Here is a 22,535-nt window from a genome sequence, read left to right on the forward strand (position 1 = left end):
ATCTGGCGAACAAGCGACAGATGGCGTTAGAGAAGGCCCGATCTGATCTGGTCTCTTCTGAGCAGAGGCTGCAGGGGAGCCAGGAGTCAGAAAATGAGAGTAGACAGCACATCATTAAAATAAAAGAGGATATGGACATCCTGCAACAGGAAAAGGCAGAACAGGATACCAGATTTCTGGCCTTGCAGAAGGAATACCAAGAAGGTTTGGACTCCCTACTGCAGAACCAGAAAAAGTTGGAGCAACAGATCAATTTCAACAGGGCATGCGCGGAGCAGGTAGTCACCCTGCAAAGCCAGCTAGATAGAGAGAAAGAGGAGAGCAATAAACTGATTCTGAAAGACCTGGATACCCAGGCAGAGTTTGATGAGGAGCGCCAAAAAGCTGGTGCCTTTCAACGACAGAGGGACGACCTGGCAGCACAGATGCAGGCTCTCAGTCAGGAAAGAGACACTTTAGGCCAGGAAGTCTGCCACTTAAAAAAGGAAATTGAAGAAAATCACCTGGCCCTCCAGGGGCTGGGTGACCTCCAAAAAGAAAACCGGAACTTGGTAGAGCACACCAGAAGGGTGGAAGATGCTCTGGCAAGAAAGGAGCAGGCCAGTAGGGATGGGACTCAGGAGGTAAACCTCCTGCAGCAAAGACTGGCCCAGTTCTCCAGGACCAACCAGGAAGCACAGAGGGAAAATGAGGCCCTCTGTCAACACAATGATAGGCTCCAACAACAGGTAGCTATGCAGGAGAGACTGATAGAGTCTAGTAAGGCCTTGACTGAGGAACTGAAAGCACAAATGCAGGCTCTTGCATTGCAACAGGGAGCAAGGGCGGATAGAGATGAGGTCCGCTGGGAAAGAGAGACTCCTGACCATAACCTCAGGAGCCCTAACACCAGGGGCCTTCATCTCTCCCAGTCCCTGGACTCTACCACCCCCATGTCCCCTGGCGCACATGAGCACAGGGCCACAGGGATGGCAGATTACTATCCAGCTAAAAGTATGGGGCTCATAGGCCAGTACCACTCAGGAATGGAGGGGTGGGCATCCGGGTATGGGCACCCAAGTACAGTACAGTTCAGTGGGGAACCCCAGGAGAGTAGGCCGCTTAAGGGCATCCTGAAAACCTCTGCCCAGTTAGGTCAGTGGGGGGGGTACCCAGCAAATCCTGGCAGCAAGGAGGGATCTGAGGACTCCTCTGAGCACCACAGGAAACAGGAGACCAGGTCCCCACATTCTGCCAGCCATTCCCAGGCTCGCAGAATCCGGGAAAACCTGGAAGAACAGACAGGAACCTCTGGGAGCAGTGCCTCTGAGTCAGAGGATGAATGGACAAGGGTTACCCGACCCAAAAAGGCCAATAAGGCAAAAAGGGCCTTGCTTAAGGACCCCTTAAAGCAGATTAAGGCGATCAGGAGCGTCATCACGCCTTACAATAAGAACGCTAAGTATTCTGTTTGGGAGCACTTAGAGTTGTTTGAGCAAATGATGGAGACTTTCCATTTGAAGGACAGCCAAAGCTGTATTCAATATGTAAAGTGGACCTTCTCCCCGGAATACTCCAGTTTCTTTGCGGGGCTGGAGGACCAAAATCATTTAAGATGGTCCACCTATAAGGCGGCCATCTTGAAACATTTTTCCATTCATAGAAATCTTCAAGAGGCTCGCAAGGCAGCCTACAATTTGCAATGTGGGGAGGATCAGGCCCCACAAGAATTTGTGCAAGAACAGAAACGTGCTTTTGCGCAGACCACCAGAAGGGTGCGCACAGACAGTAGAGAATTCATCAATACATTTTTTCATGCCTTGCCCAAATACATAATGACCCAGCTCGTGAGGGATTTTCACGAGAAAAGATCTTTAGACTGGGTCATTGAACAGGCTACCCGGATCTATGAGGTGCAGAAACCGGTAGATAGCAAAAGTAATGCCCAGAAAAACCCCAAAGCCAACAGCACCCCTGCTGCTGCCAAGGTGGCAGAGGTAAAGGTCACCCCCGTTTTGGATTTGGAGATGGGGGGGCCTAAAAACCTACCGGCACCTAATAATGCTAGGCCCAGAAGGTCCTCGGGCCAGTCACAGACAGGGAGCCAGGGAGGCAGCCCCACAAATGGGGTCCCTCGCTCTCCTGATTATGTAAGCCCCCGTTACAAGGGAAACAGACCCATCCTGGGTTATGTGTGGACTCCTCAAGCCCAAGGGGGGAGATCCAGCCAAGAACCTAACCCAGGGAACTTTCCTCCTAACTTCCCACCGGAGGGCAGAAATTCTCTGAATCCTGGGCAGAACTTTTTCCCCAGGTATCCACCCAATTTTCAGCCCCAAAACCATCCATCCTTCTTTCCCCAATTCCCTGAGCCCAGACCACTGAATCCGGGAGAGGGGAGGCCAAGGGTGGAGGGGTACCCAAATCTTCCCAACCAGGGGTACTACCAAAGAAGGGATAGCTACCCTTCCCGGGATCAGCCCAGGGGAGAAAACAGGGCCCCGTATCAGCCTGAGCGGGTTTCCCAGTTAGAGCGCCAGGTTCAAAACATGGCGCGGGATTTGGGTCACATACTGAGGGCTCAGCAGAACCCTCAGATGGGCATGCCGGCGCAGAACGCACCCAACTCTGGACCTGGTGCTCCAGAACAATGACGGGGGCAGCACCCCGATAACTCACCGGTTCCCAGGGAGGAGGCACAAGGGGAAGGGGGGTGTAAAGCCTTGGAGGAAGCTTCCTTCCTCACTTGTTAACAGCCCCTGGAAACCCAGGAACCGGAAACAAAATCTCTTGCCCCTGAAAGTCTGCCTCCTAAGGAGCAGAGGGGGGGGTAGGAGAAACAAAAGACCCAAACAGACTCAGTTTGAGGAGGAGGTACAGATCTTCCAATTTGAGGGAGAGGGATCCTCAGAGGATCCTGGGAAAAGGATCTTCTCCTTCAGAGAGGGGGGAACTCCTCCCAAAGAAAAATGGGTCCCTAGGGATGCAAATCCAGACTGGGGAGATGTGGAGACTGAGCTACCGCAACCCACCATCTCATCCCAGAACCAACAGCAAGAAAATCCCCTGGTTCAAACCCATCCTGATGACGGCCTCCAAAAAGGGGGGGGGGCGGCCCGGAACCGGAGCCAGGGGAACCCACAATGGCTCTGATCTCCAGTTGCCAACTTTTTCTTTCAGATTCCCAAGGCTCTCCACAGAATTCTGCCCAAATCTTTTCGCTAGCGATGTCCAAAACCAGAAAGTTAGCCCACCAGTTGTCCAAAAATGTGCATTATCTGTGCCCCCTTGAGGAGAAGGAGGGAAGATACTATGCCCCCGGTACAAGTGCAGGGGCAGGGTACAATTTTGGCACTGGTGGACACTGGATCTCAAGCTACCCTTCGGTCCAGAAGGGCCTTTGATGAACTGAATGCAGTTCACCTCTCTTCCTGGACAACTGCAGAACTTTGACGGGAAGGAAATTCCCGTCGAGGGGACGGCAGATTCGGACATTAAAATTGGGCGACACAAGTTGAAACACCCGGTCATAATAGTGACCCCAGAGGGCACCCCTTGTTTACTGGGGAATGACCTCCTGAGAAGGTTGTCATCCCTAATAGATTGCGTAAACAAGGTCCTCTGGACCCAGACTAGCCGACCAATAAAATTAAAACAGAGTGTCAACCATGTTAGTTTAAACGGCACCTGCCACATGGTTGAACAAAAATCTGACCAAGTAGAATTCCACTTCCAGAATAGCCAAATTCCAGACGTGACAGTAATAGCAGTAGGACAAGAGACTGGTGGTAGAGGGTCCTCTCTATTTCTGAAAATCAACCTTCCTTCCAGTCTAAAGTGGTACTCCACGCTGGAAGGAAACACTCTGAGATTCTATACTAATCCACAATCAGAAACTCCCACTCCTATAGTCCAGAAAGATGTGAAATCAGCTCAGAGCCTGGCTGATATTCAGCAAATTGGAGAGCAGTTGTTCATCCCTGTTCAGTTAAATGATGGGAAGGACAACGGTAAGAGCTCCATCAGCGAAGCCATGTTCCGCCAACTCCCAAAAGATCCAGCCATTCCCACCTTCAAACTGATAGACAAATGGGAAATGGACCTGGAAGCACCTAATTCCAAACATCTCCTGCCAAGCAGGTGTATGCTCAAAATCTCCATTGGCAACAAGAGCATAGTCCATAATTGTTGGGTCGTGCGAGACGTCACGGCCGCCTTTTACTTAGGCAGTGACATTCTCAATCGCTTTGCCATTAGTTTGGACCTAATAAACTTCAAAGCTTGGTCCCGATTAGCGGATAATCCCATGGGCTTTGATGATCCAGAAAAAGCATTTAGGTCAGCTCAATTGCTACCTTATGCAGTTGAAATTCAGGTTAAAGAGGAAGTCACCATCCCAGAAAGGACCCGACAATTCTCCCTGGAAGTGAAAGTTAAAAGGGGACAAGAGTTGAAAAACCCTGATGCTTACATACATCTAAATGCTTCTCTCCAACAGCAAGGGGTGGGGGTAAACCCAACTCCATTAGTCAACATAGAACATGACACCATTCCAATAGAGGTGGATAACAGCGACTTAAAGAGTATTACTCTAGCCGCAGGCACCATTATTGGAATGGCGGTTGATGACCGACATTTCTCCATTGATCTTGGAAATGAACTGCTAGGGCCAATCCCCAAGGACTGCTTTGACAGTGACAGTGATGACAATACAACACCAGACAGGATTTTTACCCGGCATGGGGGGAACTTCCTGGTGTACACTTCCTGCCCCTATGGTAAGGAAGATGTGACTTGTGACTTCAGGAGGGATGAGGTGATTTTCCAGGTCCATGAGGGCTGCCTTTCCCACCTGAAGCCTCCAGTCCAAATCAGCACTCTGACCAGGGACTTCTCCACCCAGTTGGAGGAGGCCGCGGAGATAGCCAAACCAGAAGTCTTTCCAGGCTTCAGGCAGATGGTGGAAGAGAGAGTCAACCTAGCTGATGCCTGTGTGACTCTGGAACAAAAGCAAAAGTTGAAACAAGTTTTCTTGGATTTCCAAGATCTCTTTGCTGTAGACTCATATGACTGTGGTCGCACTGACATCCACACAACAACAATCCCCACGGACCCTGGCATGACTCCAGTGTTTGTGAAGCAATATCGCTTGCCTCTCGCATCAATGGAGTCCCTTACTGAAATAATTAAAAACCTTGAGTCCCGGGGAATAATCCGTCCAGTCCACAGCACCTTCAATAATCCGGTGCTGGGAATATTGAAGCCAAACGGCCAGTGGAGACTCTGTGCTGACCTTAGGGAGCTCAACAAACGGGTCCATACTTCCCGATGGCCTCTGCCCTACATTGACCAAGGGCTGGCCCAGATCCAGGGGTCACAGGTATTCACTGCAATAGACCTGACCAATGGGTACTGGACCGTGCCTGTCAGTAGGGAGGACCAATACAAACTGGCTTTTACCTTTGGGGGCCAGCAGTACACCTGGACCTGGACTCCCTTCGGATACCTTAATTCCGGTAATGAGTTCAATATTTTCCTACATAAGGCCATGCCCGACCTGGGTGCGAGGGGTAACCTGGCTTATGTAGATGATGTCCTCGTCAAAAGTTCATCTGTGGAGGAACACATAGCGGAGATCCGTTATGTTCTGACACAGTTGAGGGCCGCCGGAGCAAAACTTTCCTTTCAGAAAGCACAGTGGTGTAGAACCCGTGTTAATTTCTTGGGGCATGAGATTACTCCTCAGGGTCTCTGTCCCCAGGAAAAGAAAGTGGAAGCACTTCAGAAACTGAAAGACCCCACAACTTTGCGGGAACTAAGGAGCCTCCTTGGACTGACTAATTACAGCAGAAAGTTCATTGAGGGCTACGCAGAGATCACCAGACCCCTGATTCATCTCCTGAAGGGGGGGGTCAAGTGGGAATGGGGTCCAGAACAAGCCGAGGCAGTAAGACAACTCAAAAGAAGCCTCTCACAAGCGCCTTGCCTAGCTTACCCGGTCAGAAACAAGGAGTTCTTCCTGGAGACAGGGTTCTCTAATACGTGCTTGATGGCAGTATTATACCAAAAGCATGACAAGGTCAATAAAGTAATCTCCTATGCGAGCAAAACTTTATCCTCTGTGGAGGAAAAATTCAACGATTGTGAGAAGGCACTCCTGGCAACGGTGTGGGCATTGAAGAATTACCGCCCGTTTATCCAGGGGGAACACATCATAGTGGAGACTCCACACCAGCCTCTGCAATATCTCCAAAGTGACAGAATCCGGGCCGGAAATGTGAGTAATTCCCGAATTACTTCCTGGATTCTGTCAATGCAAGGCTTTCCTGTGGAGGTCAGATATGGCCAAAACAAGAAGAGTCCCCTCGCGCAAGGTCTGGCTGACTTGCATGATTGTGCTAGAGAAAACTGTCTCGAGGACGAAAGTCTAAAAATCAAGGACAACATGGAGGCATACCTTAATTCCCCACACAAAGTCTTTGAAGAGGACAAGTGTGAGGGAATGCCCACTGTCTATGTGGATGGATGCTCGTACCATGTTGACAACAACGGGGAGAAAGAGCTGGTGGCCGGCGTAGGGAATGCATGGGTGAATGAGTCCCCAGAACCCTCCGCTGGATACAAAATTGGTCCCCGAAGTAGTCAGGTGGCAGAATTGATGGCTGTGCATCAGGCCATCCTCACTGCTGTCCAGCATCAACTCCACGAACTGGTCATAATCACAGATTCGGATTATGTACGGAACGGGTTCGTGGAGCACCTGGTTAATTGGAAAACCAGAGGCATGTTATGTGCTAACAACAAACCCTTGAAACATGGGAAGTTGATCCAAAACATTGATGATCTGGTCACCTCGAACGAGCTGACCATCTATTGGAAAAAGATCAAGGGTCATTCCAAAGTAGAGGGACCAGACAAAACTGGAAATGACTTAGCTGATCAGCTGGCCAAAACCGGGGCCATCCAAGGGGATCTAATTGAGATTGAGTCCCTGTTGGGGGAAATCCAGGTCACTGCTATCACTAGGTCCCAGACAAATGCTCACAACGACCTTTCAATTGCACAATGGAGTAAGGAGACCCCTGATGCTGATTTGATTACAGCTCAGAAGGGGGATCCAGTAATTGGTAAATTTTACCAGCACCTTGAGGACCCTGAGAACTTTCCCCTGACGGATACCGATTACACTGGGAAAGAGGACCTAAGAGTGTTGATGAAATGTCAAAAAATGTTCCGGATCCAAGACGGTTTGCTGGTAAGGAAATCCAAAGCTGGCCACGATCAGTGGGTGGTTCCTACCTCATTCCGAAGCCTGATGTTAAGTCACGCCCATGATGCGGCTACTGCCGGTCATAGGGGGTTTCACACAACATTGGAAATCTTAAGAGAGGTTGCATACTGGCCACACATGGGGCAGGACCTCGACCAATATTTGAAGGGGTGTCTTGTGTGTGCACAATTTCAGCCATCATCCCTCACGCACCGTGCGCCTCTCCAAAAGAGGGGGATGACACTGCCATGGTCAGATTTACAAATCGACTTCGTAGGCCCCGTGATTCGCTCGGCTAGGGGGAATAAGTATATGTTGACTGTGACATGCTTGTTTACCAAGTGGGTGGAATGTCTCCCAGCCCCAAATTGCAAGGCAGAAACGGCAGCTGCCTTGATGATTAACCACATCTTTTCCCGTTTTGGTCTACCTCAAAGGATTGAGTCAGACAGGGGTAGCCACTTCACCAGTGAAGTAATGACAGAGATGTGGGAGATACTGGGGGTCAAAAGGAAGTTACATATTGCTTACAGGCCAGCTTCTTCTGGAGCAGTAGAGAGATATAACCGGACAATTGTGAGCATATTAAAGAAGTTTGTGGCAGATTCTGGGCCAAGTTGGGATATCCGATTACCTCTGGTCCTAATGGCCATCAGATCTACCCCTTCATCTGCAACCAAAATGTCACCATTTGAGTTGATGACTGGGCGCAAGATGGTGCTTCCTCAGCATTTTCTCTACAGGACCCAAGAGCAGACACTGATAAATGCCTCCACTACTCATGAGTATGTGGAGAATTTAAGGAAAGACCTTCAACATGCTTTTGCTTATGCTCAGTGGAATCTAGAAAGATCGGCTGATAGCATGAAGACCCATTATGACCTGAAAACTTCCAGGAAGGAATATCAGGTGGGGGACCGGGTCTATCTATACAACTTCCAAAGAAACCAGGCAAAGCAGCGCAAATTTTTGCCTACATGGAAGGGACCCTTTGAGATCATCGACAAGATCTCCCCTGTGGCCTACAAAATCCACATCCCCAAAGGTCCTTTGGCAGCGGGGGAAGACAAGTGGGTCCACATAAACCAGTTGAAATGTTGCCATCCCAGGCACACTCTGCAACAACTGGAGGAATCCTCTGGAATCCTAGCGGGTACTGTCTCAGACTAATTCAGTTCCAACCATAAAACATACCACATCTAGTCTCTAAAATATTGTGATTTGCATGAAACTGTCTCTTAGTTATACTGTTTTTTTTTTCAAAATAAGAATGTAATTTTCGTTATGATGAAATGCATATGCTGCCCCACTATCTCAACAGTGGTGGAAAAACGTCTATGAATAGGTATTGCCGCTCTTCCTTTGTCGTCCTAGGAGAAAGAAAACCTGGAGACGGGACAAGGAGGACGATCCGGAGACCGAGAGCAGAGACGCAATGGGCCCGGGGTACCGCCCAATATTCCCATCAGGACCGGCGAGGAGAACCGATCGATCCGACCGGATGGAGGAAAAGATGCTGAACTGTGCCATCCATTGGAAGAAGATGAGGAAACATCCCAGATCTTGCGAGTCCCATCAGTGAAACCGAATGGCCATCGCAAGAGGGGGGCTTGTGGGATGTATTTACCCATGCATCCAAGCCCTACCTCAAAACTGTGCAGTACTGACATGAAAACATCATGATGGCCAGAGCTTCCCAGAAAATGCACAGGGAAATGCATGAAGAATAGGCTGCCGCTCATTTTTGCCGATGTTATGGGCACAGAAGGACGCTGCCTAAAACCACCATTGGACTACCCACACAGTAGTCTGAAACCATTGGGAGTGGCAATGCTGATTGCCAAAAGCAAACCCATAACTGTTGGGAATTCATTTTCTTAAATCCCAAAAAGGGGTGCAGTACCAGTACTCACCACTATCCAAAAGCCGGCGTTTTAAAACCACCAGATTTTACTTTTTTGTAGAAAACTGAATAAATTAACCCAAAGCAAGCCAAAGAAAGACTTACTGAGAGGTGGATCCAATGTAAAGTTATATTCTGAAGTGACTTGAAGGTTTATAACAAGACTGGCTGAGCTGTGGATTTCAGCAGTTTAAGTAAATTTGGACTGAAAGACACTAAAAATCTAAGTGTTTAAATTGACTGAGTGACCTACTTTGAGTGTCACATTGGTTGCAATTGTTTAAATGTCATAGTTTTAACCTTAGAATCAGCATTTTAGCTGCATATGTAAACATTGTCTTGACTTAAACTGGGTAACAAAAAGTGACATTTTATCTGAAACCTGGCTTAAGGAACTGAATTCTGCCTGGCAACTACCCCCCATCAGGAGTGAAACTTGAGTCACAGCTCTGTTCCCAGGCCTATCTGCCTTTTGCTGGCCACACTAAGGATATGCCATCTCTCTGATAATTGAATTAAGGGGAGCCCCACAGAATACAGGAGCTCTGAACAAAGCCCTGTCCTGACTCAGGCAAAGGTTTTATTACGGGGGCTGTAAAAGTAGCTTCCTCCTGAAGCAAAGGGGAGGAGCACTGCCTGTGAGAGCAAGATGGCTTGGCAGAACTGGAAAAACCAGAAATTCAACCTTGTGCTGGAGGAAAACCACACCCCTTTGGGGCCAGAACATAACTCTAAAAAGATGAATAACTCATAGTACGGACTTGTGAAAATTATTTAAATGACACCATAATTCTTGTGATTTTTCTGCCCACATTTTAAGAGGTTTTTAGAACCGGTGGCATGTTCAGGGGAGTTTTAGCGGAAAAGAGGATATTACTCAAAATGTGTGCATGTGAAAAATCTGACACTTCATCAACTAATGTCCATACTCCTTGCGCACATGTGTGTAAATTTGGGGTAATGTCCGGTATTGCAAACCAGTTAAAAAGTGCAAAATATTGCCATTTCTGAATGCAAGCTCCCAGGAAGAGCAGAGTTTGAACAGGGTATACCTCCTGTAATGCATGATGGGTGCATATGATTTTAAAACAACATGTACCTCTGCAAATATGTATTTGGTTCAAATCTAGATTTGTGTGTAAGTTGACAGGAGGAGTGGACTTTCTGCAGGCTGTAAAATGACATCACTCTGACACAACTTAGCTCCCCCAATCAGGGGAGAAATGAAAGCTTGGCCAATGATAAGTGGAGAGGGGTAGGGTCTAGTGATGCTGCACACACACCCATAAAAAAAACACATAAAAGCAGACAGACAGGACAGATAGGGACCTCCAAATCCATTTGCAGCTGGAAACTCTGCTGGAAAATCCATACTTTACCTCCATCAACTTCAGAGACCCAGACCAGACCAGCAGAGTAGAGCTGACCTGTTAGCAGAACCAGAGAGAGCTGACCCAGATCACTGTGAAGTGCAGAGACCAGAGTCCTGTCTAAAACCTGACCAGATCCGTGGCGAGGCCCATTTAACTCAAGAATATAGTGTGAGTACCTAGAAAACTGTGCAGAACCAATCTCTTAGTTAAAATAATATAATTCAATCCTATTTTAATCTAAGTAGAACTGTCTCCTAACTGTCACCTGTCATTTGTAAAGCTGTCACTTGTCATTTTCTAGTTGCAAGCTGCACTTGTCTTTTTGAACTTTAAAATTTCAAATCTGAAAAACGACCTTTATTTAATCGCTCATATCTCCGTGACCGTTTGTGCTAGGGACTTGCAGTAACTTTCATCTGGAAGCTGAGATCCTAGGCTTCCCTAGGAACACAAAACGATATTGCTAGCCCTTGTAGTACCTCTGTAATCGCACCAAACGCATTCGCGAATTTTGCCGCGATTTGAAAATTTCTCCACTTGCAAAAGATAGCTGCTTTTGCTTTCCTCTGAAAAAAATCGTTTGCCTCATAAAAACTATCCCTGCATCACTGCTAGAGTGAGCCTGGACTAATATTAACTTGATTTCACTCACCCTGAACCTCCTAGAGGGAATTAAAAGCATTTTAACATATTTTCACTCCATTGCCAGCACATATCAAAGCATTGGGCCTGTGTTTTCAACTTCTGTAGTCTAAGTTGCTGGGGTGAACTGAATCACATTTAATTGCATTTCTGAGAACTGTGTGCCTTCCTTCCATTTCCTTGCATTGCATAAAAGGGGGGGGGTGAATTGTCCAAGAAAGTGATTACATTGTCTTTTGCTGAAATCCTATCAAGTTATTTTCTTTACTGCATTTCATTCCACATTGCATCCATTTGAAACTATAAAAGTATTGTTGCTATCTTATCCATTTCATGTCAACTCCTCAGTGATTATCAAGAAGTGTGCTAGTGCCAGATTCTCCGTTGTTAATCTTTATCATATCAGATTAAGTGTGCTATTCAATTATTAATTTATTATAAAGCGTGATATATATATATATATTGTTTAATTTATCAAATAAATCTTTTAAATTTGCAAAACAAACCTACTTCTTGGCTCAGTGGGGTCAGGAGGATTCCAAGAGAGGGGTGTTATATAGGGGTATTCATCCAGAACGCATGAACTGGACATAAAGATATATCAATAAGGGTTTTCATTCAGTATTCTAGACTAGGCGTTGACTTGGCGGTAGTGCTGAATTGAATCCTCTTACACAACAAGCTACACATAGTGAGAAGTTGGGATTACATTTTTAAGAAAAAAGAAAACAGGAATTTCGTGATTATTTCATAAACTTGATGTGCTTGAGGACACAATGTGTGAAAGCAAATGGAAATGTCTCTCTGTGGTGTTCATGCTCTTCCGACACACAGTTGATGCCTCTGTTTTTGTCTGTTTCCCAGACCATAGGCCAGACAAACGAGAGCAACTGAAGAAGTGCTCCTCGTGGGAGCTCCTCATCTCCTGCAAACAATAGACCTTAAGACGCCCTCTCCTTTGGGGGGGGGCGATCCTCTTCTGGACGGTCCCAGTGGGGGCTGAAAACCTCCAGTCCCAAGGTAGTTGGTGTCACTGGGTACATCAAGTACACTGGTTGGAGCCTATCTGATTCCCAAAGAGTTGTCCACAGAACTGTAAGCCCATGTCACAGGCTCCAACTGTGTCTGGTCTGACAAGGTGCAAGGCTGTTGTAGGAGAACTGTCTGGCATGCAGTTCCCCCAATTTTATTTATTTATTTATTTATTTATTTATTTATTATTGCATTTGTTACAACACGTTGCACCCTTGGGTATCTGGGAGCTCATTACATTGATAGATAAGGAAAAAGAACAGCAGAAGAAGTGGGTATGAGAGAGATGTTGGGGGTACATGGAAGGTCATGTATAATAGTTTCAGTACACTGAGATGAACATGGCAGAAGATTGGGTCTAGGAGCGTGGTGCTTTAAATGAACAGCCAGGTCTTTAGGTTTTTCTAAATGTCTAATATGATGGCTCCTTTCTCAAGTTAATGGGGAGGTTGTTCCATAGGCCACAATATTAAAGCTCGAGCCTCCAACGGATTTGCGTATAAAGCTGGGGACTTTGACATTGCTCCTTTGCTTCCCGAAGCTAGGTCTGCACTCAATGAATACTCTAATAATAATAATAACGTAAAGCATTTTTGCTCAGTTATTCATGTTCTTTCCGAATCAGAGATTGAATTGTAATTCGAGACATTTGGGTGCTTTGCCCTGTAAGCCTTATCACATGATGTTTGCTCTGAATACCTGGCCGCCTGATGAAATTCATAGGCCAAGTCCTCCACCCAGATCAATGATGCACCGGGCCCACTTAAACGCTCAGAGAGCCAATGAACATCTGTATCTGTGCTTACCAATATACACAAATGCAGGGAGGGTTGGGCTGCCAGCCATTTTCTGCCAAGTCCTCCATTTCATGCACAGCCCCTTTGCATGTGACAGTCTGCACCATTGGTCAGGGCTGTCACACGATGAGACCTGAGCGAAGAGTCTACCACAATCAGTATCTGATGTTTTACGAGACTGTTGCGCGTCTTGCTTTGGGAACATCCATTTTACATTTGAAATATTCCTGCATACCGATTCTGTGCACTTTAATCATTGGTGGCTCATTGACATGAATGCAAAGTCTGTCCCTGATCAGAAACTGTTTGTCTCAGTTTATGCAAAAAACAATCAATCCCTTGGAACCCTTTAAGCCTAATTCACAAAAGCATTTTATAATGGCAAAACCCCATTGGGAAACGTTCTGTGAGCTCGATAGACATCTTACCGTTAGTTAAGTTACCAGTGGCAAAACGGCCAAGGCAGCACCTTCAGAAAAAAGAGAGATGTTCCGTCACCAGGAAAACAAGACGGCTGAACTCACCTTGAGATAAATGAATGATGTCCATTTTAAGATTGCTTGACGGGCCATGTCGTCGATCTGTCTTTCTAATCAGTGAACCATACTTAAGGGGAGACAGTGCTGTCAGCGCTGCTGTTATCTAATCTTTTCTGTGTCCAGTAGGGACCGCAGCTCTGGGAATTTCATTAACCTACACAAAGACAGCGCTCCTCAAGCTTCATTTTTCATTTCTTGATCGGCCTGCCCGTGTATTCGCAGGATGGAGGTTATATTGCTGTCTCGACATTAACCCATGTTCTGTTGTCATCTTTCTTTCAGAAATTATACGGTTGTTAATTCCAGAATAATTGTGGTCACGATTAGGCCTGAGCCCAAAACGACGGATTCAGTGGTGGAAATTGAACTTGCTCATTTGGTTAATGTAAGTATTAATACAGAACAGAACTGTTTGTTTCGCTATATTCTCAGTGCTGGCGATGCTCCACTCAATATACCCTAGTTTCCAATGTTGCAAACATGCAAATAATTTTCTCAGTTTGCATTTGGCTAAAATACACAAGACGCTCGGCAGCCTTAATTTATATTAGCATGGGACACACTAGGTTTGGCTGTAAACCAATCTTCCTTTTCTGTAATCTGAAGCACTTACTGTAACCGTATTCTTAAGCTAAAAGTGCCTAGATACCGCCGGGTTTTGTGCGCTATATAAGTGTCAAAATAAATAAATACATAAATCTGGATCTTCACAATGAGGATTTATTTCCTGATTAATGCCCGCATTCGGTCCTGCTGGTTGCCCCGATATTCAAATGCACCTCCTTGCCTGGTCCTCACTGACATATCAGCATGCACCTTAGACTCCATGCCCCAGCGTCCATTCACATGGCAGCCATGCCCCCTGCAGTTCAAACCTACGGGCCCCCTGCTTAACCCGGCCAGTGTATTCTCTCAGTTTAGCGCCCTCAGCAGCCAGACCTTTGTCCCGATGTGTTCAAATCCATGATGCACCCTTCATCAGGCCAGACCAGGTGGTAAGGTTCAGCGGCACGTGTTGAAGGCCCTCTATTCTTTTGGGCCTATTACCTTTGACCAGAGGCCCTTACCACCAGTGCTGGTCAAAAGGGCAGCACTTGCCAGGTCTTAGATCCGGTATCATCTCTCTACATGGATTACGGATCTGGCTTGCCTCAGCCCTGACAAAGCTTTACCGAGCCCCCAGCTTTGCCAGGGAAGCTGTGTGCTCGGTGATCTAATCTGCTCTGTTCTCCTTTCTCCAGCACATAATTTGCGTGATTGCAGGATCTATTTGCTGAGCCTTTTTCTTTCTTCTGGCCTGAAAGGGACACCAGGGGAATCAATAGGCCAGGACTATCACTGGGGTGGCTGCCACTATTGTTAAAAGCAGGCTTCCTACTTGCTGGGCACTCTATTATGTTTTACAAATGTGCATCTTATACTTTCATAGAAAGACAAAATAAAAGTATTTTCCAAACTCATAAATGCTGCTTAAACTTGCATTCAATAGTTTTCTTTGAAATGTTTTACTTTAATGGACTACCACACAAATACCCTGTAATTGTTGTGCCCCTTCCTTTGTGTTTTATCACAGGTAAGATTTATAAAGTTGTTATATGCTTCTCAAACTACCTAATCACAAATAAATGCTGCTTTTGTGCTAACAGCAGTTATTAGGTAATTAAAGTGTGGGTTCATGGATGCCAACTTTTGATTTTCACGACAGGGACAGAAATACCCCCACCACTGCTCGGAATATAAGCGACCAGCCCAATCCATCCCCTGGGCAAACACATTTTATATATTTTTTGATTTTTTTGTATAAGGATTTGCAAAACATCATATGATTAACAACCGGTTTTTAATATTAAACATCTCAGCAATGGCCTCTCAAGCTGCTGAGCTACTCTGGTAGCCATTTACTGTAGAGCGTGTCTATGGATGCCTTGATGTACTAAAAATCACTGCATCACCAACAGTATTTCGGGTGCACCACTGCCATGGAAGTGATTTAAAGTGGAATTGTTGTACAGTGTGGAGTTTGAAAAGAAGCAGCTTGAAAGAAATTGCACCACTTTTAAACTATTATTTTGAACGTTTCCTTTGAGCAGATTTCAACTGCCAGCTCTGCCCCCTCAGTACTCCGCCCCCTCCTCCAAACTCTGCCCCTTGTGCCCTCTCAGTACTCCGCACCCTCCTGCAAACTCCGCCCCCTTGTGCCCTCTCAGTACTCCGCCCACTTGTGGCATCCCCCTTTAAATTGTTTCCATTTGCACCACTGCTTACCACACAGTATGACTCTCAGAACTTGGCATCATTACTTAATTTCAACAATCGAGATTGTGTACATTTGGTCAATGTATTAATCTGAATGCACACTCCTGTAACAGGAAGTAGTAAGTCAAGCCATGCACCTACTTTAAGTGCCTCGTAGGGGCCAGATATCATTTTGAATGCCTAATTTCAAAAATATGGAATCAGTGTGCCAATGTTCAGCGGTTTAGGTCTACTTGATCGAAAATTCTGACCTTTTCCAATTTGACCAAACTTTTTTTTGGTCGCTTTTTTGATCTGAAATGTGGGGGAGACCCCCCAATTCCATTCCCCTCGCTTCCCCCTAACAAATTCCCTTACCCCACCCCATACATGTTGTATCCTCACCCCGGAGGGTCTGGTGAGGGACCCGCACTCACTCGTGCATGCAAACACGCACACCTGACACACATGCAAGGACGACGCGGGACGCGTTGTTGCCTGGTCCGCGTCCCGGCGGGAACTGCCGCACGGGCGCCGTTTATTCCTCTGCGCATGCGCGGCCGGGAACGAGGCTCGCGCATGCGCTGCCCACTACGGGGACGTCACAATATATATATATATATTTTATTAAATTTGACCGAAATTCCCCAAAAAACAATCAAAATAATTCAAATTTAAAAGGTCCATTTTTTTTCGATGAAGTATGCTAATACCATTTTCACCATTGTTAGTTTTGATACCGGCTAGAGGCGGCCAACCTATGACCCAAGGTGGTGCTGCTTTCTCATCTGCACATGGACTCGCTTGAAAATCCGATTGATATTTGCTGCTAGCTTATAAAATGACAACACTGTCAGCTAAAGACACTTTGCCACGTTCAATTCTTTACTTGCCTTTAAAACGTTAAATCCAGGCTCGCCACAACTGTGGAGAGATTAAGAGCATAAAGCGAATATACAAAACTGTGGGACGCACAGGACCCTGCCTTTGAGATGCATTCGTATTGGCACACAGCTATTTTGTGAACACTGCGCCAAACAAAATAATTGAGGCATTTTACAGAAAGTCACTCCAGTGGTTGCGGATTTGTGCGTAGCAGCCTTAGAAAGTATTGCGTTTGAATATTATGCAGCACTTAAACTACCAATAGTGCTGTTTTCTGGACAGGTCTTGGCTGCTGGAAGTGGCAGCGTGTGTAGCGGGGTGATTTATGGCAACTGGTCTTCGGATAGGCAGACTTACGTGTCAAGGTTTGATTGCACCTAATGGAATTGGCGGTGGGTGTATACAGATTGTGTGGTATTTAATTGCACTGACGCATTTCTCCCCCAATTGGGAATCGAGAGTGGAAGTCTGCCACTGTGTGTCAATAGAAAAGCACCATCTGCATTAGGCCTTAATGTATGCACAGCCTACACTAGCTAATGGAGACACGCTTCCAAATAACTATATTTAGATGTGCTGAGAAGATACAATGAAGGAACAGTATCACGCAGAATGTGTGTGTGTGTGTACGTGTGTGCGCGCTTAGTCCCACTGCCACATATGTTCAGGCTAACTCATATATATCTTGATAATGCTATGCAGGGTAAGCCTTGAGGCAGGGCCACGCGAGCGACTGCCCGGGGTGCCATTAGCCTCCCGCAAAGCCACCTCGGGGGAGTCTTTCAAGGTCGGCGTGGTGGGAGAAGGCACGGTAGGCACCCTATGGAAATTAAATGTGCCTGCTCTCAGGAGCAGTGTGCATTTAATACCAATAGGGCACTGATACTTTCGCATCTGTGCCTATTGAAAAATGTGGCACCCCCCTCCTTGACCTGGGGCATGCCGGGGGAGGCGCGCCACATTTTGGTTTAGCTGCCGGGTTGCTGCGGCCACCAAGGCCGGCCCTGATGCTAGGTTTGATCGTCTCCCAGAATGTGATTTTCCGGGCCGCTCCTTCTGTCTGTTCCTCATTCGGATAACTATAAGGTAGCCTCAACTCACGTGCTACCCTTGAGCAGTTTATCTTTCCCAGTCACCATGCCGCAGGAGAAACATTTCCAGTGCAGCGGCTTGTGTTATTATGCGGTGGAAAGTACTGCTTCTATGCAGGATGACTCATGATGCGTGTTTCAGATGTGGGACCTAAAGCAAAGATCTAAAACTGCATACGCAACATCTCTTCCCGAGATGTGCTCAGAAAAGTCTCTGCAAATTTCATAGGTAATGACGCGGTGTGGGCGACAACTGCCTTAAATGAGCCATGAGTCACAAGTGATCGAAAATGTGCACTTATTCATCCGGGAGGTTTGATACGAGCTGGGCCCGCGCTCAAGAGTGCCTTCTGAACCAAACATATTGTAGCACAGGAAGCTACTTTTTTTTCCCTCACCTACATTATTTTTCATTGTGCTGAGAAAAGTTCTTCCTTTGGTTTAATGTTAAGCTACATAGATCAGGCCCATACTCTAGTGCTTTCAGACCATCCTGCTGTCCCATGCCCCCTAGCTCCTTCTGGTAGGGTTCTGGCACACACACCACTAGCCATCAGTATGACACATAACCCAGAGAGCATTCATCCTGGCAAAGCCAATTCGGCATCCTTGTTTAGCGAGAAAAGGAAATGAACTTAAATAATCCCAGCACATGGTTTCGACCACAGCACACGTGGAACAGAAAGGGGCAGCATGCTACCAAGGGGAGGTTAGCAGGGTTTGCCAAATGAACCCCAAAAACCCAACAGGCTTGCCAAGAACCCAAGACAAATACTCCGGAGGGCTAACAAAATCGGTCTGATCCAGATGAAAATAGCAGTTAACCCTACATGGGTGATGCCAGAGAGATGCCAGAGATAGTAGCAGCCGCCAAGCCTTTGAAATGAACCCTCAGCCAATGCTGTCCCTTGGCGCTTCATTGAAGCTACCTAAACACAACCCACACAACCGCATTAACCAATGCACCCTCCCATAGTGCCACATGTCCCCAATAGAAACATACAACCATCCTTGTAATGCACCCCAGCTAAGAAACTTTCCATTACACCAAAGGCAGCCCTCTGCCTGTGCCAACCACCACTTCATCATTACATACATTTCTTGACCTCCGTTTCAATCAAGGCAGTTCACAATGTGTATACACAAGCACTGCCAAGAAATCATTTCTTTGGTGTTTTGTAAAGCGCCACATGTACACAAAATAGTTACACGTGCAGAGGTGAATGCCGGGCTCAATGAGAAGGCGTGGAAAAGGTAGGGTTAAATCAAGTACAGCATCCAAGATTTGCAACGGGATGTAAAACAGCAAATTCCCCTCCTAGTTACATACACAGGGCCTGATTCACAGAAGCGTATTATTACGCTGCAATCCCATGGGAACACACTCTGTAAATCTGGTCACAGGATTTTAAGAGGAAGTGCAAAGGTTAAGTGCAAACGTGAGGACAGCTTAGGAGCAGAGGTAACTACTCACCAATGAGCAAGAGATTTCTTAAAGAGTTACGTTATTCCGGATGTCCTGAATGTGTGATGATTTGCCTAGAGTCGTCTAAATTCAAGAAGTAGGATGTTCCAGAAGGCAGGTCCTGCCACAGAGAGCCATTTTGTCCCAAATGCTTTCTTTTCTGCGGGATGCAGGGAGTTATTTCTCAGAGGTGCTGGATCTTCACTGTCTGGCTGGGATATACTTGACCAGGGTATTGACTAGGTATTGGATCCAAAGTTCCAAACTGCTCTTTGCTTGAAGCAGAAGACGTGGGAGTCAGTTTAAAACTGAATAGGTGACCAGGCATTTCAGAGCTGCATACCTGTGGTATTCTTTCAGAGGCTGAACACTAGTTGTTAAGGTCTTTTCTGGATGGATTGAAGCTGTGCAATGCATGGTGATTAGGAGGGCCCCAACATTATGAACCTTAGCAAGGGGATAGGCTGATGCCCATCAACTGCCAAGAATGTACCCGTTACTCCCTGTAATCTTTGACTCTAGTGCCATAAAGGGGTAAATGCCTCTCTGATGTACCACTGCATCGATGTGCACTGACCAAGGGACATACCAACATATGCCTGATCGGGAGTCCAAGAGCAAGCAAGAGATGACAGGCATATCAATAAGGGTTACATTTAAAATAGCAAAACAAATAGTTTTTCTTCTAGCATCAATCATGAAAAGCAGCCACCTTTTATGAGACAGGCCTGGCAAAGGATACTTTATAACCTATGAGAATAAAAACGCTATGGACCAATTCTTCATGGTGTTCCTAGTACCAGGAATTGTGAGAAGACCATATGTATCAGCTCACTATGCCTATTAGGGAATTTGTTGCTAGAATTAGACAACCCAAATACATTTCTGCAGATAAAACAACGCTGAGGATGGTCCTTCTTAAAGGTACTGTTTCCCCTCCATCCAGAGACCCGATGTCTCTCCTATGACATGCAGCTGCATATCATTCTGGGCCTCTAAAGCAGTGCCTCTGTTCATTTAGTTCCACAAGGGGTTAACTCACCCCTTCATGGTGTTGCAGGCTTCACAATGACCAAGACCCTTCTTCTCGGTCTGAATAAGATGCAGGCTTTTCAGAGTCCTGTACTCCATGTCTCACTAAATTGTACAGTCCCATTGACAGAGAGCAATCACCAGCAAGGATATGTAGAGAGTGGTATTTTGGGTCTGGACTTCCTGCCAGTTTCTCTTTCCCCACCTGACTGACCTTACAATAATCTCACACTGGCTGGTCGTCCAGGCCAGCTGGAACCTGCCTGCTCTGGCTGTCTAAGTATTGGTTCCCTTTCTTCACCTGAGTTTTTCTTTCACCTCCTGTTGTTCTTATCTATCCCTTTTGGCTGTCAACAAAATGTCTATTCTGGTGTTTCTGGCAGCTGTTGTTGTTGTTCCCAACGTTCTACTTCTCTGGGAGTTCCTTCTTCTGCAGTATCCCCTTCTCCCACTAATGTTACACCTCTGACCTTCTCCATACCACCTTCACTACCACCTGCACCATCATCTCCAATTTGAGTTATACCTTCCTCTCCCTCCTCAAATCAGTTTCTCCTCTTGATGTTACATCGTCTGTCTCACACTCAACTTGTGACGTTATCAGCTCTTCTTCCTCATTTGATTTCACCAGTTCATGAGGCATCCAAACTCATTCCACCTCCTATTGGCTGCCAGCCTTTAGTCCTGATGTTATCAACTAATCCTGTAACCATCCTGTCACTTCTGGTACCACAACCCATGTCACTCCCTTAAGTTCCACTGCATCCTCCTGCCCTCTGCCTCTCTCTTTTGTTCCACCTCCTTCTTCACCTTCCCATGTCCTTCATCTCTAATTTCTCAGACTATGATGTCTTTGGCCATCTTAGCTCTTAGCACTTCTTCCTTCTCTCCTTTGCTGCCACCTCTGCACATTCCTACATATCTCCAACCTCTGATTCTTCCTCAATGTTCTAGTCTCTAGCCTTCGACAAATAAGAGTCTTCTGTTCCTATGGCCTAAACTGGGCAATTGGGGCTCACTGTTTTTATATTCTGTTCCCTCCTCCCCCCTTGGTCAGACCTTTAGTGAGGGGCTGCACCTGTGGCTTGCAATTGTCTTAGTATTTAATTTAGTGTTGCATATGTTTTCTTCTTTCATCTGTATCGTTTTGAGGAAGAACAATTCCTAAATAAACATGATAATGCAACTGAGAACCGGAATTGGCTTTTGTCCCTGAGTGTACCTCAACCTGCATTTGTATAAATGAGCTGCATCAAACCTAAAATTGGCTTCTCCACCATCTTGAACATGAGTTATCCTCCACTAACCTTCTATGGTGCTCCTCGTGTTCTGTTGAGCTCATCAGTGTTTTCAGTTTGTAATTTAGAGGATTTAAATATACTGTGTAAGCTTTCAGAACACTTTTGGCATGATTCATGGAATTGTTTGCACAGTGCAAAGTGTCTTTTCATTGGTGCAAATGGACATTGCACTGCCAACGAACACCCTTATTCAGGGAACCGTGCAAAGTGTATTTTGGCCGGGCAAAGTCACTTTTCACTGCAAACATACACTTTGCACTGCTTCACCCTGTTTCATGGAACCGTGAAAGTTGTATTATTGCAGTGCAAAGTGACTTTCCACAGCAAAAAGACACTTTGCATGGTTCCGTGAATCAGGGTGTTTGTTGGCAGTGCAAGGTCAATGTGCACCAGTGAAAAGTCACTTTGCACTGGGCAAAACATTCCATGAATCAGGAGCTAGGTTTCTGTATTTGCATTTGGTTCGTGCTAAACAAGTAACAAGTAATGTTGTAACCTGGTATGCGAATCTCTTGCCAGGGAAGAATTATTCCAAACCTCTTCCTTCCACACTGCAGTTACGGTATAGCACAAAGGATACATTGTATCTGCAGACTTATACAGATCAACACACGTCCTTCAAAACAGCTACTCCAATGCTTCGGGTGAGACAGCAATTGTATCACAACAGTCACTACTATCACAGATTGAAGAGAAACACTGTCCTTAAAGGAAGGTTGTCTATTTCCCCTTGGTAGCTTTGGGTCTGCTCAGAGGGAGATAAATATGGGAGGTGGTGCACCAGCCTTGCCCTACAGAGTCTAACAGTGTTTGTGGCCAGCACCTGGGTATCCCACTCTCATAGGGCTAAGCAGCCCATTTGGTCTGGTGGGGAGGAGGAAGTCCAAACACCCAATGCCCGCCCTGTGATGGTGACCAAGGTGGGGTGACAGGGGTATCTTACCCATGTTGCCCCTGGGACAAACATTCACTGGCTCATTGTGGCTCATAG

General features: G+C 46.3%; 1 protein-coding gene across 7 annotated transcripts in view; it reads left to right on the forward strand.

Moving 5' to 3' along the window:
* ADGRB3 (adhesion G protein-coupled receptor B3) overlaps nucleotides 1-22,535 on the forward strand; it is a 1,879,974-nt gene that overhangs the window by 1,096,467 nt on the left and 760,972 nt on the right. For all 7 annotated transcript variants that reach the window (XM_069606193.1, XM_069606199.1, XM_069606200.1 and 4 more), the window contains one exon: nucleotides 13,818-13,920. In XM_069606193.1, the coding sequence (XP_069462294.1) occupies nucleotides 13,818-13,920 (103 nt within the window). The remainder of the gene's footprint in view (nucleotides 1-13,817; nucleotides 13,921-22,535) is intronic.

This window comes from Ambystoma mexicanum, chromosome 4p (assembly GCF_040938575.1).
Source record: "Ambystoma mexicanum isolate Mex_15411 chromosome 4p, UKY_AmexF1_1, whole genome shotgun sequence".
Classification (NCBI taxonomy): domain Eukaryota; kingdom Metazoa; phylum Chordata; class Amphibia; order Caudata; family Ambystomatidae; genus Ambystoma; species Ambystoma mexicanum.